We start from the raw sequence: 18991 nt of genomic DNA on the forward strand, positions 1-18991 counted from the left end.
TATCAAAGACAGCAGAGAACCGAGCTCGCAGGTGAGCCCTGTCAGGCCTCAGACTGACCACAAGGTGGGGCCTATATGGGGTGAATCCAAATAGCACTGCAAAAGCTTTGAAAACTGAAGCGACATTGGGACCAAAACTCACAGAAGGTTGGAGTTTTCGGCCTGAGCCTCACCAGATCAATTTCCTGCTATAATAAAACAATAGCATCAACATTTTCTATAGGACTTAAAAGCCGCGTCTTGTCATGTAACATTCAAAATATCTAGAATCCCAAATTATTCAGCATATAAAGAACCATGAAAATAATTCTAATGGGAAAAGACAACAGAAGCCATTATAGACTTTAAAGTAGTTAATAATAAAAAGCTCAAATAAGCAATCACTCCTGAAACATATTAAAATAGAAATTATCAGTAAAGAAATAGATGATATAAAGCAGAACCAAAGGAAAATATTAAAACTGAAAAATACTATAACATTTTAAAAATTCACTTGATAGACTCAATGGAATGGAGATGACAAGAGAAAGACAGATTGATAAAATCATCCAATATGAATAGAAAAAAGTCACTGAAAAATGAACAGACTTTCAGGGACCTGTGGGATGATACCGACAGGTCTCACAGTCATGTCACAGATGGATAAAACAGTGCAGTGCTGGCCGGGTGTGGTGGCTCATGCCTGTAATCTCAGCACTTTGGGAAGCAGAGGCGGGCGGATCATAAGGTCAGGAGTTCAAGACCAGCCTGGCCAACATGGCGAAACCCCGTCTCTACTAAAAATACAAAAATTAGCTGGGCATGGTGGTGGGCACCTGTAATCCCAGCTACGTGGGAGGCTGAGACAGGAGAATCGTTTGAACCCGGGAGGTGGAGATTGCAGTGAGTCAAGATTGTGCCATTGCACTCCAGCCCGGGCGACAGGGTGAGACTCCGTCTCAAAAAAAAAAAAAAAAAAAAGTGCAGTGCTTTACAAACATCTGTACAATTAATGGCTGAAAAATTCCCAAGATGGGTACAATCTTACAGATTCAAGAAGCTGAGTAAATCCTAAGCAGGATAAATTCAAAGACGTCAATGCCCAGACACATCATAAACTGCTGAAAACAGCCAGAGAGAAATGACACATTACCTATAGGGAAACAACAATTTGAGTGACATCAGGATTTTTATCAGAAACCGAGGAGGTCAGCCCCATTTTTTAAAGTGCTGAAAGAAAATAACTGTCAATTCAGAATTCCTAGTCAATGAGGTATCCCTCAGGAATGAAAGTGAAATAAAGATATTGTCAGATGCATGAAAACAGAGAGGACTGGCAGCAGCTGACCTGCTCAAAGGAACTGCACAGGCAGCTGGTCCTTCAGAGAAAAACAGCACCAAAAGGAAACCTGCAACATCAGGAATGAAGAAAAGCAACCAAAATGGTAACTATCTGGGTAAAACAGAATAGACTAGTCTCCTCTTCAGTTTTTATAACATGTTTGACTGTTGAAAGCAAAAAATATAACATCATCTGATAGGGTTTTCAACCTGTGTAGATGTAATATATAAGACAACTGTAACAGAAAGAGGGGCGAGTAAAGGGACCCACATGGGAAGGTTTCTGTATTCCAAGTACATTAAATGACAAAAATGGTTCTAAATAGGCTGTTTTCCGTTCAAAACTTTATACAAAGGTATAGTCAAAATCATAATAGATAAAATGGAATACTAAACATGTTCAAATAGGCCGGGTGTGGCGGCTCACGCCTGTTAATCCCAAGACTTTGGGAGGCCCAGGCAGGTGGATCATCTGAGGTGAGGAGTTTGAGACCAGCCTGGCCAACATGGCGAAACCCTGTCTCTACTAAAAATACAAAAACTAGCCGGGTATGGTGGCGGATGCCTGTAGTCTCAGCTACTCAGGAGGCTGAGGCAGGAGAATCACTTGAACCCAGAACCCAGAAGGCGGAGGTTGCAGTGAGCCAAGATCGTTCCACTGCACTCCGGCCTGGGCGACAGGGCAAGACTCCATCTCAACAACGACATCAACAAAAAGTTCAAATAACCCAAAAGAAAACAAGAGAAGGAGGAACCAAAGAACAAAAAACAGAGAACAAAAAGAAACCACATACATTAGTAATTACATTAAATGTAAATAGTATAAACACACCAATTAAAAGACAGTAACATGATTCAGCTATATGATGTCTATAAGAAATTCATTTTAAATGCAACCATATGAGTAGGTTAATAGTAAAGGACAGAAAAAGATAGACCAGGCCGGACGTGGTGGCTCACCCCTATAATCCCAGCACTTTGGGAGGCTGAGGAGGGTCGATCACTTGAGGCCAGGCGTTCAAGACCAGCCTGGTCAATATGGTGAAACCCTGTCTCTACAACAACAAAAACAAATACAAAAATTAGCCTGGTGTGGTGGCACATGCCTGTAATCCCAGCTACTCAGGAGGCTGAGGCATGAGAATTGGTTGAACCTGGGAGGTGGAGGTTGCAGTGAGCTGAGATCACACCATTGCACTCCAGCTTGGGCGACTCTGTCTCAAAAAAATAAATAAATAAAATAATGAAAAAAGACCATAAAAACGCTAACCAAAAAAGAAAGCAATAGCAAAGTTGATTTCAGAGCAAAGGAAATTACCAGAGATAAAGAGCGTTTTTATATAAAAGGGTCAATTCACCAAGACGACGCAGCATGTTTAAAGTTGTACGCACCTGGCAGCAGAACTTCACTGTGTATGAACTTCTGTGCCCATACTGCACAAGCATAGTGACACTCTCTAAAACCTGCTGGACTTACTGTAAGTGTGGCAAGCATAATCCCTAAAAAATGAGACAGTACAGAACAACAGAACATAGGATTCTCCGTACGCCCAGGGAAAGCAGGGTTATGACAGGAAGCAGATGGCTATGGTGGACAGGTGAATTACTGGAAAAAGGCTAACATGACAAAGAAGATTGTGCTGAGGCAAAATATGTGAAGGAAATCTGACAACTGAAAGGAGAACTAGACAAACTGACCACTACAGTTGAAGACTTCAATACTCCTAACAGTAATAGAACTAACAGAAAATCAGCCACGATGGAAGAACTGAGTATCATTAATCAAGTGGCTGTAATTGACATTTATAGCACTCCACCCAACAACAGCGTAATACATATATTCTTCCAAGGCCACATGGAACATATCTCTAAGACCATATCCTGGTTTATAAAATAAATTTTAACGAATGTAAAATAACTGAAATCATACAAAGTATGTTTCTGACCATAATGGAATTGAACTAAAATTCAGTAATAGAAGGATAACAGGAGAATCTGAAATTGCCTGGAAGTTAAACAACATAGTCATAAATAAATCACCAAAGAGGAATTCTCAAGAGAAATCAGAAAATATTTTAAAGGGAAGAAAAGTGAAATTATAGCATATTAAAATATGTGGGCACAGATAATGCAGTGCTTAGAGGGAAATTTACTGCATTGAGTGCTTTTATTATGAAAGAAGGTTTCAGATCAATAATCTGAGCTTCCACAGTAACAGAAAACGATAAGTAAAATGAACCCACATCTAGCAGAACAAACGAAGACAAAGAGCAGACATCAATGAAATTGAAAACAAAAACGGAAGATGAATGAAGCCGGGAGCTGTTGCTTCAAAAAAATTATTGAGAAACCTCTAGTAAGACTGAACATTTTTAAAAAAGAAACCATGCATATCAACATCAGGAAGGCAGGGATTTACATTTTACTGATTTTTTTTTTTTAATAGGGTCTCACTTTGTCACCCAGGCTAGAGGGCAAACATGGCTCACTGCAGCCTTGAACTCCTGGGCTCAAGTGATCCTCCCACCTCAGCCCCCCAAGTAGCTGGGACTACAGGCACATGCCACCACGCCCAGCTAATTTTTGTATTTTTTGTAGAGATGGGTTTTGCCGTTTTGCCCAGGCTGGTCTCGAACTCCTGGGTTCAAGGGATCCCAAAGTCAGGCATGAACTGTGCCTGGCCTTACTGATTATTAGTGATGTTAGCATCTTTTTCTTATTAATCCGTCATCTTTACTTCTTTGATGAATGACCTGCTTATGTGCTTTGCCAATCCTTTATTTTGGAAAAAAATGTAGAAAAGCGCACTGACTTTTTTTAAGTGAGTTTCTTTCTGTCTTACTGATCTTGTTAGGGTCTCTCTATATTATATATCTGATATCCATCTTCGGATAGATATTTTGTGAATATTTTATACAGCCTATTGCTTTCCTTTATGTTTTCTTTTGTCTTATGGAAAATATCAATTTGCATACTCAAATCTCAAACTTTTCCTTTACGGATGGGGGACTTTGTGTCACTTTCAGAAAGTCCCTTCGATTAAAAAAAATGCAATATTGTCTTCCAATGTTTTAAAAGAAAAACTTTGCTTCTAGTTTTAGCTCTTTAATCCAACTGAAGTTAATTTTTTTGAATATGAAGTAAAAATCCAACCTTCCTTTTTTTTTTGAGACTAAGTCTCACTCTGTTGCCCAGGCCGGAGTGGAGTGGTGTGATCACAGCTCACTGCAGCCTCGACCTCCCTGGGCTCATGTGATCCTCCCACCTCAGCCTCCCCATCACTGGAACTACAAGCATGCACTACCACGCCTGGCTAATTTTTGCATTTTTTGTAGAGATGGGGTTTTGCCATGTTGCCCAGGCTGGTCTCGAATTCCTGGGCTCAAGCCATCTGCTGGCCTCAGCCTCCCAAACTACTGGGATTACAGGCGTGAGCCACCCTGCCTGGCCCAACCTTCCTTTTTTAATCAAATGGGTAGCAGATGGGTTTAACACCATCTGTGAATAGTCCTTACTGATATAAAGTGTTACATCATTTAAAAAAAAAAAATTCATGGCAAGGTTTCTTAGATACATGGGAAGGTTTGTAGATGCTGCTCTTCTATGGATCAGTTTGGACAAACCTGAGCTCACTATATTCTTTTAAACGCAAAATAAGTTTTATAGTTTATTTTATATCTGGGAGGCCAAGTCTCCACATGCCCACCTTGTTCTCTTTTCTTGGTTATTTTCTAAATATGAACTTTAAAATGAGCATGTCAAATTCTATTTTTAGTTCTATTTGGCAGTTTCATTAAACTGCACTGAATTTACTAATTTTGGAAGATGAACAGCTTTCTAATATTGAGTCTTTTTATCCCCAAATATAGTATGTCTCCATTTAGGTCGGTCTTCCTATATTTATTTCAGCAGGATTTCAAGTTTTCATGAATAAAAAGTCTTGCACACCTGTTGCTGGATTTGCTCCCCACCTCCATCAAATTTTCTAAATGGTTCCTGCCAATGTATAGGGAAAGGACTAAAGTGGAAGGAAAATTACTACATTTTCTGATAAATGAGAGGAGCATATGAGTGAAAACAAAAATTAAGGATGATGTCATTAACTACATTATTTTGCAATTATCTCAAAAGAGAACTGGAAATGACCCAATTGGAAATGACCCAGTTCATCAAGAAACTGGCTAAAGAAAACATTATTTCCACAAAATGGAACCCTATGCAGCCTTTAATGGGAAAGCTCTCAACGTACTGAGAAGTGGAAAGAGCTCCAAGATAGAGTTTAGGTGTACAAAAGATGGTGTATGTAACGTTATCTTTTAAGAAAGGGAAGGCTAATAAAAACATCTGTATCTACATTAAGAACCTCTGGGAGGATTCACAAACTAACTAGCGGTTACCTGCAGGGCTAGAGGAAGAAATGGAGTGATGGGATGGGGAGGGAGCCTTCAGTGTTCACCTTTTCATGTGGCTTTGATTTTTAAACCGTTAAGAATGCATTAACCATTAAAAAATAATCCTAGAGAAAACAAAAGAGAAACAAATACAAACACCCACTCTTCAAAGATATGCCCTCCCACTGAAGATTCTCAGCTGTGTGATTCTTAAGCTAGACTAATAACTGAGCCGCCTGGGGGGTCCTGTAAGTGAATGTTCTTTGGGCTCCTGCTCAGAGCTTCCCACTCAACTGTCTGGCAGCGGAGAACAGCGCGGGGCCCCTCCACTGCCTGCTGTTCTGGAATGGGGCTCTGGCACATTACATATTTAAAACTCTGCATGCAATTTCTGGATGATAAGGTATAAATCCTGGATTTTCACCAAAACAATGAACTTTTTCTAGGAACAGAATTTTGACATGATTCTGTTAACCCACAATAAAATACACAGTACAGCATCTTCAGACTGCTGCTGATGCTCATCCAGCATTTCCGGAAGCCCTAGGTCTGACTTCATCTTTCCCTTGTTCTGGACCCAGGTTCTGCTCCACTTTCTTCCACAGCACGGACTGTCGCCGGGGATTCCCATGATGTGTACGTCATAATGCGATGCTCCAGAAGCCTGTGTGACTGCTACTTGTAGAATAAAAGGACACAGTCTTCATGGCTACCATAAAATTGATGGCCAATATTACAATAAAGACAAAATATAAACCATAAATCTCTTTTAAAAAGCTGTGCATTTTAAATGGTTGGGCTTCCTGCTCTGTAAGTGGGAGTGTAAATTGGTCAAGTTCTTCAGAGGGCAATGTAGCTTTATTGATATTTAAAGAGTATGCCTTTGATTTAGCAATTTTGCTCCTAAGTTTTCTGATACATCCATATGTGCAGATACACTGAACGAAGGTGTTCACATGGTGCAGGACACGGATCAGACTGTGTCACATCCACACTGCCTGCCTCTAGTCATAAGCTGGACCTTGACAGGGGGAAATGCAAAAAAGGAAAGCGTGGAACAATCTCCAAGCATGCTAAGAACACAAATGGGTCAGGTGTCGTGGTTCACACCCATAATTCCAATACTTTGGGAGGCTGAGGCGGGAGGATTGCTAGAGCCCGGGAATTCAAGACTGGCCTGGGAAGCATAGCGAAATTCCATCTCTACAAAACAAAAACATTAGCCAGACATGGCAGTGTGCAACTGTGGTCCCAGCTACTTGGGAGGCTTGAGGTAAGAGGATTGCTTGAGCCCCGGAGGTTGAGGCTGCAGTGAGCTGTGATCGCACCACTGCACTCCAGGCTGGGTGACAGACTGAGATCCTGTCTCAAAAATAAAAATAGAAACCCACAAATGGAAGGACACTCTGCCTCCAGTATTTTCATATGAAAAGGGGTATTCAGAGAAGTGCGTCTGAGGTCCTTATGCGAGCAGTTAAAGGGGCTAAGGGGTTGGCTGTGGGAGGTGAGCCTGCGTCTGCAGCTAGGAATTTTACTGTGCACATATGCTTTTGATTTTACTAATGAAAGATGGTCCAAACCAGTTAAGGATTACTATTTTGGTCGTGTGGGGTGGCTCACGCCTGTAATTTCAGCACTTTGAGAGGCCGAGGTGGGTGGATCACTTGAGGTCAGGAGTTCGAGACCAGCCTGGCCAACATGGTGAAACCCTGTCTCTACTAAAAATACAAAAATTGGCCAGGTGTAGTGGCGGGCACCTGTACTCAGGAGGCTGAGGCATGAAAATCACTTGAACCCGGGAGGCGGAGGTGGCAGTGAGCCAAGATCACACCACTGCACTCCAGCCTGTGCAACAAGAGCAAAACTCCATCTCCAAAAAAAAAAAAAAAAAAAAAAAAATGACTATTTTGTGAAAATTAACATCGCTATTAGTTAATGTTTTACTCTTCTTAACACTTAGGTATTGACTAATACCTATGACAGCTGCTGCATCCATTTCTGTTTCATTGTTTTAGAGCTTCAGGATTTCAGAAGAACTGGGGAGTTCCTTTGTGTCCAGGTTGCTGTCTGCTCTTTGAGGAGAACCTGGGAAGTCTGGACCAAGCACATACTTCCTGGCAACAGCCTCCTAGGACAGCCTCTCGTGCTGCCCCATGGACAATGCATGGCAACCCAGCCTGCCCCTGCATTGCCCTCAGGCCTTGACCCGTGCTCACTTGTGGATACTTACACTCAGCCCCCGTTTGTCATCTGTGCTTTCTACAATGACCACATAGCTAAATGTTTCCTTGAAGCCCAGCTCAAGTATTCCTTTGCTGTGTAGTGTCACCCAGCCATGAAACAAACCTGTATAATATCACCCAGCCATGGAACAAACCAGAGTAAAGTATCATCCCCACAGAAGATCCCTGTGAACAAACACCAGACTCTGTGCCTAAACTTCAGGCCACTAGACGTTTCCTAAAATGTAACTACATATGGTAGAAGTCTGGAGCAACAGGCTAGCATTTAAAGCCAAAATTATTCCTGGAAATAAAAAAGAGGAAAAGAGGATAGCCAGTAGTAGAATAATTGCATAGTTACAGATTAAAGAAAAATTCATGAGTGAATAATGAAATTTTTCTTCTACTCTTGCTCAAGGACTAAGTAGAGATGAGTAGCACAGGTGAGGGCTAGCGTGGGTCAATAGTTTATTGGCAGACAGCACAGGAATGCCGCTAGAATGAATACACTAACTGCTGCGGCTAGAAAGGCAGATCCAATCATATAGTGTGGAGAACGGCCTCCCCGCGAAGGCCTCACAGGCACCTTCTCACCTTAACGAGAGGAAGATCTAACCAACACGTCAGTACCAGACTGCCTTAACTGCCGAGAAGTAGATGGTGACAGGCATTCTGAAAGCCAACTGACATGCGTTTTCACTCATGTACTTCCAACCTGCAATACTTTTAATTTACTGAATTCAATTTGCTGGAGGCAGAGTCAAAAAAACCAAGCTACCAAACTTGCAAGATTTAAAAAAAAATCAAAACATGGTTTCACAATGATGATAGAAGCTTACCCCTCACTCCAGATAATTTAGTACTAGCTGGGTGCCGTGGAGCATGCCTGTAATTCCAGCACTTTGGGAGGCTGAGGCAGGAGGATCACTTGAGCCCAGGAGTTTGAGACAAGCCTGGGCAAAATAGTGAGAGCCCAGCTCTAAAAAAAAATAATTAGCGGCCAGGTGTGGTGGCTCACGCCTGTAATCCCAGCACTTTGGGAGGCCCAGGCGGGCAGATCATGAGGTCAGGAGTTCGAGACCAGCCTGACCAATATGGTGAAACCCTGTCTCTACTAAAAATACAAAAATTAGCCGGGTGTGGTGGTGCGTGCCTGTAATCCCAGCTACTCAGGAGGTGAAGGCAGGAAAATCGCTTGGACCTGGGAGGCAGAGGTTGCAGTGAGCCGAGATCATGCCACTGCACTCTAGCCTGGGCGACAGAGTGAGACTCTGTCTCAAAAAAATATATAAATAAATAAAAATAATTAACTGGGCATGGTGGTGTGCTCCTGTAGTCCCAGCTACTTGAGAGGCTGAGGTGGAAGGCCAGCTTGAGGTCAGGAGTTTGAGGTTGCAGTGAGCTATGATTGCACCACTGTGCTCCTGCCTGGATGACACACTGAGACCCTGTCTCAAAAAAAAAAAATTTTTTTTAAATGGAAAACACTCCTATACCAATTAAAATCAGAACTGTTTGTAGTTCTTAAAACAAATTTTCATAATATTTGGAATTTTCATAATACAATGTTGGTGAAAAAAAGATTCCAGTCAACAGAAATTCCAGTTTCTCGTCCACTGTGCCGTGCAGAGGGACCTGCAACCAGGGCTGCTGCCTGCTCCCTGGGTTTGGCCTTGGGCCAGCCCCTTGCCTGGACGGCTCGGGTCCCTCATTTGTAAGATGGGCCTAATATCTGCTATGACCACTGCAATGGGTTGTTCTGAAGGTTAAATTAAATTCTAAATACTCTTAAGTTGTAAAACATGCTGTGCCCCTTCAAGGTTTTACTATTACAGACATTTCAATTGATAGTATTATAAATAGGTTCTTGTTAAACTAAATATTATCTAGCGTTTCTCCGGCACACTATGGTTTTTAAAGAAGAAAAGAAAGGTGGGCATTGAGTCCTATACTTTGACAAGGGACGGGAGATGCAGTGAACAGCAAAAGGAGCCCTCGGCAACCGCAGATACTCACAGTGGGCTCTCTCCAAGTGCAGGAGTCAAGTTCTCATAGCTCAGATAGGGCTGAAGTTGGAAAATCAGAAACACACATAAAGAACTTAAATAGAATTCAGAATTTAAGTGTCAGGTGAAAAGAGCGAGTCTTAATATTAGGGTAGGAAAACTATTTGTCATTCCTCTATTCCTTTGAAAAGGCAGCAGAGTTACTAAGTTTCCAAGATCTAATTATAGTTCTGGCCTCTGCTTCAACATGGGGACTTGTCAACTGTAACTTAGAGTGTGTAATTAACAGAAGTGAGAGATTCAACACATTTCACCCCTAATCATTTATGAGGCATCATAAAATACTACAACAGCTGATCATGGCTAGGCCTTAGATCAGAGGTTGATGGACAATTATATCCTCAATTGCATCTGACAACCCTCGAGCTAAAGCTCCCCATTCTTACAATATCAAATTCTGCTAAGATGGAGAACACAGCAGGCATAACTGCTTGTTCACAGGCTGCACTGTGAGATGTGCCAAGAGTCAAGTAGGAGTGCACAGACAGAATCCCCAACATATTGTTGTTTACCTGACAACAAAACATGAGGCCTAAATATTGTAAGCTATCAATCCCGGAAGGTCAAGCATGTACTGTAGTCAATATTCAAAAACAAAGTGACCTACTGCAGGAAGAAAGGGTTTTAACTGCCTGTTTGGAAATTTTGCAAAGTGGGATCTTGCAGTGCAAAGGCTGTACCAGCGATATGCAGATACCCTGGAAAAGACTTACGGACACAGTTGGCTCTGTGATCATTTTTTCCCACAAGCCCTGGGGTCCCTCCTATGTGCCAGGCATCAGGCACACCAAAGCAGCCTTGTCCCAGGGAGCTCTTAGCCCAGGAGAGAAGACAAACAAGGACAAGGTACAATCAATGAGATCAATAGCAAGAAAGGAGGTCTGGACAGAGAATCCTGGGAGCTGGGTGTCTGCATATGCTGAGGTCAGAGAAAGTGCCACAGCAGAGAAGTTTTGCACACTGCACCCCAAAGAGCAGCAGGCCTTCCACTCGACTGACTTAGAGGGCTGGCTGAGGAGCATTCCAGGTGAGGAACTCGAGTCCCCACAGAGACTGTGAGAAAGCCAGAGGCGTTCAGAGAGGTGCACGAGTGTCCTATAAAAGCAGCATTTTCCGCTGGGAGTGAGAACAGTATAAGGGCATGGTAGGCACATTTATGGCCACGCAAACCAATATGATGACTTTTCTGTAAAAGCCAATAATGTGGTAGATTTACCTAAAATCAATCATATTATAAAATTTCCTATTCAATTTAAAATTATTTGAGGGCTCACACCCAAACATACAGAAATTAGCATTTTTACCATCATGCATCATTACTTGGTCCTTCAATATTTAGTAAACATAATTATTTTCATGACATTTTAGAATGTAAAATACTCAGAAATTAAGCAAGTTTGTTTTCTTCACTCTAGTTTTCTTTAAAATGAAGTTTACATATTGCATCAAGAAGTTAGAGAGTTTTGAGAGCACAGGTATCCAATTTCCATGGAGTTTTCCACAGAAGTTTCATGACAATGCCCTTCAGCATGAAGGAGCACACGAGATTATTGCAAGTTTAAGAAATGGAGGGCCAGGTGTGGTGGCTCACGCCTATAATCCCAAGGCTTTGGGAGGCCAAGGTGAGAGGAATGCTTTAGGCCAGAAGTTTGAGACCAGTCTAGGAAACACAGAGGCAAAACATAAAAAAAAAAAATTAGCTAGGTGCAGTGGTGCATGCCTGTAGTCCCATGTACTCAGGAGGCTGAGGTAGGAGGATTGCTTGAGCCTAGGAGGTTGAGGCTGTGGTGAGCTATGATTGTGCCACTGCACTCCAGCCTGGGTGACGGCAAGACTGCGTCTCTGAAAATTGAAAAAAAACAAACAACAATAACAACAACAAACAAAAAAAGGAATGGCTCAACCCACCTTCTACACAGTTACATATGGTCCGGACAAGCATGCATCAAAGTTAAATGTTTCCTTTACAGTAAAATACATTCTTCAAATAGAGTAGTTTGAAGATGAGATCTTCAAATTCGTAGAGATGATTTAAAGTAAATATGCCTCATGTTACTACATTGGCAGGAGTGTTTTAAAACCAGTACAACAAGGGATACCAGCCCTCCAAAGCCATGCTGGCTATGTATAGCAGGCTGATGGTCCTGGTGTCCCTGCTAAAGGTACAACTGCCCCTGGGCCAGGGAACAGCACTTCTGTACAACTGGACACATGCTGGGAAGTCACTGCCTCCAATGCTTCACGAAAGACACATTTTGCTGTTTTAGCACATACCAGAAAACCAACTTTATATGATTGCAAGATATGAAAAACATAAATAGCCTTGGCTTTGTAAGTTCCCAATGGTATGGAAATTTCATAAAATTTTTAGAAAATGCTATTGTCAAAGATGCATACTGACGTCTTTTTTTCTTTTTTTTTTGAGATGGAGTCTTTCTCTGTTGCCCAGGCTGGAGAACAGTGGCATGATCTCGGCTCACTACAACCTCTGCCTCCTGGGTTCAAGGAATTCTCCCACCTCAGCCTCCCAAGTAGCTGGGACTACAGGCGCCCACCACTATGCCCGGCTAATTTTTGTATTTTTAGTAGAGACGGGGTTATACCACGTTGGCCAGGCTGGTCTCGAACTCCTGACCTCATGATCCACCCACCTCAGCCTCCCAAAGTGCTGGGATTACAGGTGTGAGCCACCATGCCTGGCCTTGAGTATTTTTGGGTGAAATGACAGATGCCTCAGATGTTTTCAAGTACTATAGCATGAAAACACTGGGTAAAGATAAAGAAAACAAGATGGCAAAATGTAGGCAATTGTTAAAGCTGGCTGATATAGTGGTTCATTAGGCTATTTTTCTCTATATTTGAAAATCTCTGTTATAAAAAATTTATAAGTATATAAAGGGAGAATCTGGGGGAGCTCAGGCATGGTGGCTCATGCCTGTAATCCCAGCACTTTGGGAGGCTGAGGTGGGAAGTCCCTTGAGGCCAGGAGTTTGAGACCAGCCTGGGCAACACAGTGAGACCCTCCATCTCTACAAAAAATAAAATTAAAAAAAAAAAAAAGGAAAGAAAAAAAAAGGGGGATATATGAAGGAAAAAAGTACATAAATGCTATTTTAAAAGAAAAAAACAGATTCCCTAACCACATTATTTTCTATCAGTAGGTAGTAGGTAGTGTTTTCTAACCTTTGAGGCTGGTGACCAACAACTTGGGTCACTTGTCCTACTGAAAGTGGTAAATCTTGTGTTCTCAGATAAATTCTTCTAAAATTCTAAAACAACCCTTTAAAGAAATAAATACAATAGGGAAGTAACCAAGTCAACAAGTGGGACAAACTCAGGTTGTACGTACAGGAGTAGTTAGATGGATCAGGAAAGAGGTGCTTCACAAATGGCACCACAAAATATTAAAAATTCACAGTTTTTTTTAAAGCACCTCTAATGTGCCTCTCCAAAAACATAAAAAGATGACAGAAAATAAGGAAACATCATCTGCTGTGTCACAGTACAAATTACAAATCATTTAGGTTTCTAATTTTAGCATCAGATTCTTTAAATACTATTATTGATCTGCTAGGAATCAATGTTCTTGAATTCAGCCACTCTTATACAAGCCACAAGTAATGTTTTCAACAAAACCATTATAGATTCCCAACTTGTGATGTTCTCATTTTCACTTAAATGCTGGACTGTAAAAGAATATATTACAATCTCCAGTTTAAATGGTCTTTATAATCTTTTTCTAGGAAGACTGAATAATTACTTTCCTAGAAATCTAAATTAAGAGCTTCCTGAAAACTTAATGAGTTGCGGGAAATAGAAACATGACATTTATTACTAGCCTGAACAATACCAAATTATCTCCCCTCCTCATTCTCCCTAAAGGCAAAGCCTGATTAAGAACCACCATGGTTTGGTTCTCCAGCAACTTTTATTGGTCAAAGGATGCAGAAGGATATATGGTGTCTGTAGTTTAATTAACAGGATCGTTTATAAAACAACTTTACATTTATCTTATTTTTAAAATTCTTGCTTTTGAGTAGCTGATGTGTTAGAATAGACATGCTCCTATCCCATGCAAAAAGCTGTTCAAAAATGAGCAGCTTGCAAATCTATCATAAATGAGACATTGAATAAAACATTCTTACAGTGAGGTCTAAGAAGTAGTTCAGTCTAGAATTTGCTTCAGCTACTTTTTGAAATAAAATATTCAAGGCATAAAAAAGCAAAACTCAAAATATCTAAAACAGATACATACTGATATTTTTATCCTAGTCATTTCCCAGAGTTTTTATGTGTCTCTGTGCTCTGCTGATTAAAATAAACAACAAAAGCAGTAGGCATCTTCTAACTAAAAGTTAATTTACTAGTCTTCAACTAAAAAGTCACAGTGGAAGAACATATATAAGGTGAAGAAAGCTTTTTAACCTTTCAGATTTAAATAATACTGTATTTCAACTTTAATGAAAGGTTCCACCATATATTTTTTGCACTGACATCTTAAATATACAAGAACAAGTCTTTGTAATACAATATATACTTCAATATACCCAATATACCTTATATGAATTAAAAACATGTCAACTTGATAACTGCAGTAAGGCATTTAAGTATTCAGAGAAGCCATAAAGAAATTTCTTAATGAGTGGTGTCCTTTTAATATTAACTGGATTTAGCAGGTTTCCTTAAAATGAACAGAAAACAAAAGATGTGAAAAACAGGCAGTGATGCCATTATACTGAATTCCAGAAAAAGCACAGTACAAACAATGAGTTTTCTAGCAGGGAGACCAGACAGACCAGCAAACTGGAAATGGATGAGTGGCCCTAGCTTACATGGTCTGTTGTATCTTATCAACGGCTGAGAGAAGTATTAGTAGCCCAGCAGGCTTGGGTAAAGGTACCAGAATCCTTACTGCTAGTCTCATAGCCTAAAACAGAGCAGGTACTCTAGATATACTTCCTGAACTGACCTGGATGAAGAGTCTTTAAAATCAACAGGGCTGGACAGTATAAAGTTCATGGAAAAACTCCATTTTTCATTTTATTTTGATATGTTAGTGAATGTCTACTCATCTAGTATTTCAAGTGTGGTTCACATAAACACCATGTAGAACGTAGTAAACAGAATTAAATAAGAAAACACACTGGCTATCAATGCCAGAGTCTTTGAATATCAGGTCATAAATATAACCAATTGTGCAATATAACCGATATGATGAGAAGAGCACACCTCACAATTGACAATTTTTGTTCACACGATTACAAAAAATAAAATCTGAAACTGCATTTAGTGCCACATTCTATCAGATCATACATCAGATTCCATACTGTGAAGCCACACTGGGCTACAGGACACACAGTACACAGCATGTTTTAAACTGAAAGTGAAAGGGAAAATATGAAACAGAAAATTTTTACATACACATCTAACGGTGTTGTCGATTTAATTGGATTTATATGATTCGCTGTGCCACTTTGACTAGCTGGTAGAACACCCCAAATTCTCTTTTCCGCATAAAGATCTACTTCCATACAGAGTAGAAAAGGATGGTGGTAAAAAACTTCAGATTCTTCAGGTTCCAACGATTGTGTCCCAAATGCCACTGTATGAACACCTAAAAAATATTAAGAACAATTTCAAAATCTGCATAATTATAAATGCAAAAGTAAATACAGCTTAAAGCCTAAAAGAGAATTCGTGAATATCTTGTCTTTTAATACTTGCCTGTGCCTACTACATGATGTCGACTATAAATAAAACGTCCACTGCGGTAAATGGGAAAAAAGAGGAAGCTTTAAAAGTTAAAGGGAGACATTTGTCAATTTTATAAATGGGCCTCCTGTTTTAGCAAAAGGCACATTCATTTAGACCTCAATCAATCCAGGAAGGGCTCCTCACTGACATAAGGAATCAGGATATCTCACCCTTCCCATCAACCACCACCTGCCCTTCCTTTCTTTCTGAACAAGAGCATGAGAATTTCCTATAGAGTATAAATTCTTTCAGTTAGAACATCCAACTTTAACTCATGGGTTCTTCTCCTTCTCTTTTTTTTTCTGAGACAGTTCTCACTTTATCACCCAGGCTGGAGTGCAGTGGTATGATCTTGGCTTACTGCAACCTCTGCCTCCCAGGCTCAAGCAATTCTCTTAAGTTGCATGAGCAGCTGAGACTACAGGTGCATGCCACCACGCCTGGCTAATTTTTTGTATTTTGTAGAGATAGTGTTTCACCATGATGCCTAGGCTGATCTCGAACTCCTGAACTAAAGCAACTGGCCCACCTCAGCCTCCCAAAGTGCTGGAATTAGAGCCACTGCACCCGGCTGGGATCCTCTCTTTTTCATACTGCAGCTTCCCAAAGCTTTAACAGGCCTCCGCACTTCAGCTTGCCAGGAACTCAGGGCAGGGAGGTGTCCAAACCCACCTGTGTGCTCTCCCATGGTTCCTAACAACCACACTCCTGAGCGTTCGGGGCCTGTGCGCGCCGCGGTGACCTCAGCTGTCTCAAGGCAGCATCTCCGTACTGAATACCTGAGCCCATTCTTTCTGGGTCCAGCTCACCTAAGGACCAAGCAAGTCTTCTTTTAAAAAAGGCTTTATGTTTCTTTGATCCCAAAAATAGATTATAAAAAAAAAGCAAAGTACAGAACACTGTGTATATATCCCACAATTCTGAATAAAGAGGAAAAAACTATATATATGTTTGCTTGCACCGGCACAAAACATCTTTAGCAGGATACATAAGGAATGGCTGATTTGGAGGAGTTCTAGATGGCTGGGGACAGGAGGGGGTTGTAACAGGGGGACTTTTCACTGCATACTCTTTTATACTTCTTGAATTTCAAATTATGTGAATATATTATTTATATAAAATAATTAAAAATTAAATTACAAAGATACAATTTTTCACTTATTAGATGGGCCAAAAGTCCAAGTATGATGATACTACACACTGTGGACATGGCTTTAGTGAAATAAGCCCATCACTAGGAGAAAATGTGACAGCCTCTACACCAAGATCCCAAATGCTTATGTTCTCTGACCCAGCAATTCCACCTCTAGGCATTTGTCTGACACACAGACTCACACACATGTAAAAAAAGAAATATATATATATATATATATATATAAAATTATTTACTGCAACATTACCTATAATAGCAAAATACTGGCAACAACCCAAATGTCCAAAGTAGACTGGCTCATGAATTATGGTAACAGAAAGGTTGAGTGGTCCTTATCCAAATATAGGTTGAACGGTCCTTATCCAAAATACTTGAAACCAGAAGTATTTTGGATTTTTTCAGATTTTGAAATATTTCCATTATACTTACAGTTCAGCAGCCCTAATCTGAAAATCTGAAATTTGAAGCGCTCCAATGAGCATTTCCTTTCAGTGGCAATGTTGGCAATTAAAAAGTTTCAGATTTTGGAACATTTTGGATTGGGGATACTCAACCCATATTACACATTACACACACACATTATGTATGACATTATGTGTTATATATATGTACGACATTATGTGTTATATATATGTACCTTATGTATTATATGTATATACGGAAACTATATGCTGATTTGTAATGATTTGTAGGTTATACAATAGTAAGTAAAAAAGCAAGGCGTGGTAGTCTATCATATGATACATTTTATATAAAAAAGGGAAGAAAACAATGGTTTTTGAATGTATTACCCATTAAAAAAAAAAAGTACTGCTGAAGAATCCTAATTTATACGCTTATATTTTTTTCACCTAGAGGTACTTATGATTTTGATGATCTCAGAAAAAAACACATCTTGGAAGATTGTATATGAGTTGTTCTATCTGATGCATTCAGGGATACAATATTAAAATAGCAAGGTCATGTAAATACAACCTCATGCTGAGCTTAATAATACTCAACAGCAAGCCAACTGTAATGATTTATGTAACGGTCTTGGTTTTTGTACCAAGCTTAGTAATTTTTTTTTTCTGATAAAAAAAAATACAAAAAGATGACATGTCCACTTCTGTTGAAACCTAGCCCTTCCACCTGGGCCCGACTCTCCTCCCTCCTACTTCACCTAGCACCCTCCTTCTTCCCTGCCCTCTCCTCGCGCATTCTTCTCTCCTTCCCCCTCAGCATTTAAACATGCTGGAATTTCTCATGCTGGAATTTCTCCCATCACCCACAACCCCGGCTTTAAATTAACCCTTTGCATCCTAAAGTGCCAGCCTGCGCTTCCTCAGGAGAGGAGTGGACACACTGCTTGCTCACCTTCTACTTCTTCCTGACGGATGGCCAGCCATCTTCTACCTTCATAATTCCGCTGAAATTGTTCTTGATCAAAATGATCACTGACTTTCTATTCCCCATCCCAATGTGTGTTTTTCAGCTCAGTCTTAGCTTATGAGGCTTCCCTCTGTTACTATTACATTACATAATGAACACTCTTTTGATTTGCTTATAATTAGAGCTTAAGTGACACCCACATTCCCTTGATTTCCTTCACACATTTCCGACCATTTCCTTTTTCATCTTTTCTGTAGATTCCTCTTCCTCTGCTCATCCTCCAGCTCCAGGGTTCTGTTGATCACTGCTCTCCTTAAACACTGTTCTCTGGACGATCACATTGCTTCCCCAGTTTTAGCTGTTCCTATATATTGATGGTTCCCAAACTTATACTGCCAGCCAGGAACTCTTCCCCAAGCTTACTAGATAACTCCATGTTCATGTCTCAGTGTTACCGCAAAGGCCGCACATTTGCAACAGAGCCATCTTTATTCCCTCACATTCCCTGCTTCTCCTCTGGCTCCACCCCATCTCTGTCTAGAGACACCAGTGTGACAGCTGTGAGTCATCCTTGGTTCATCCTCCCTGCTGGCCCTTTCTCCTCACCCTGTCCCACCTAAGAATCAGTTGTCCTGTCCCACTATTGGGCATATGAGTCGTAAGATGCTACTGCCTAAATATATCTTAGATCCATCTCTCTCTCTCCATCTCTGC

General features: G+C 40.6%; 1 protein-coding gene across 2 annotated transcripts in view; it reads right to left on the reverse strand.

Moving 5' to 3' along the window:
- Positions 1 to 13908: 13908 nt before the first annotated feature.
- Positions 13909 to 18991, reverse strand: part of RAB4A (RAB4A, member RAS oncogene family) — a 33451-nt gene continuing 28368 nt past the window's right edge. For both annotated transcript variants that reach the window (XM_030812724.1, XM_030812725.1), the window contains exons 7-8: positions 16426 to 16562; positions 13909 to 15613 (exon numbers count right to left, since the gene is read on the reverse strand). In XM_030812724.1, the coding sequence (XP_030668584.1) occupies positions 16447 to 16562 (116 nt within the window). In that variant the 3' untranslated portion in view covers positions 13909 to 15613; positions 16426 to 16446. The remainder of the gene's footprint in view (positions 15614 to 16425; positions 16563 to 18991) is intronic.

Source organism: Nomascus leucogenys, chromosome 5, assembly GCF_006542625.1.
Source record: "Nomascus leucogenys isolate Asia chromosome 5, Asia_NLE_v1, whole genome shotgun sequence".
Lineage (NCBI taxonomy): Eukaryota > Metazoa > Chordata > Mammalia > Primates > Hylobatidae > Nomascus > Nomascus leucogenys.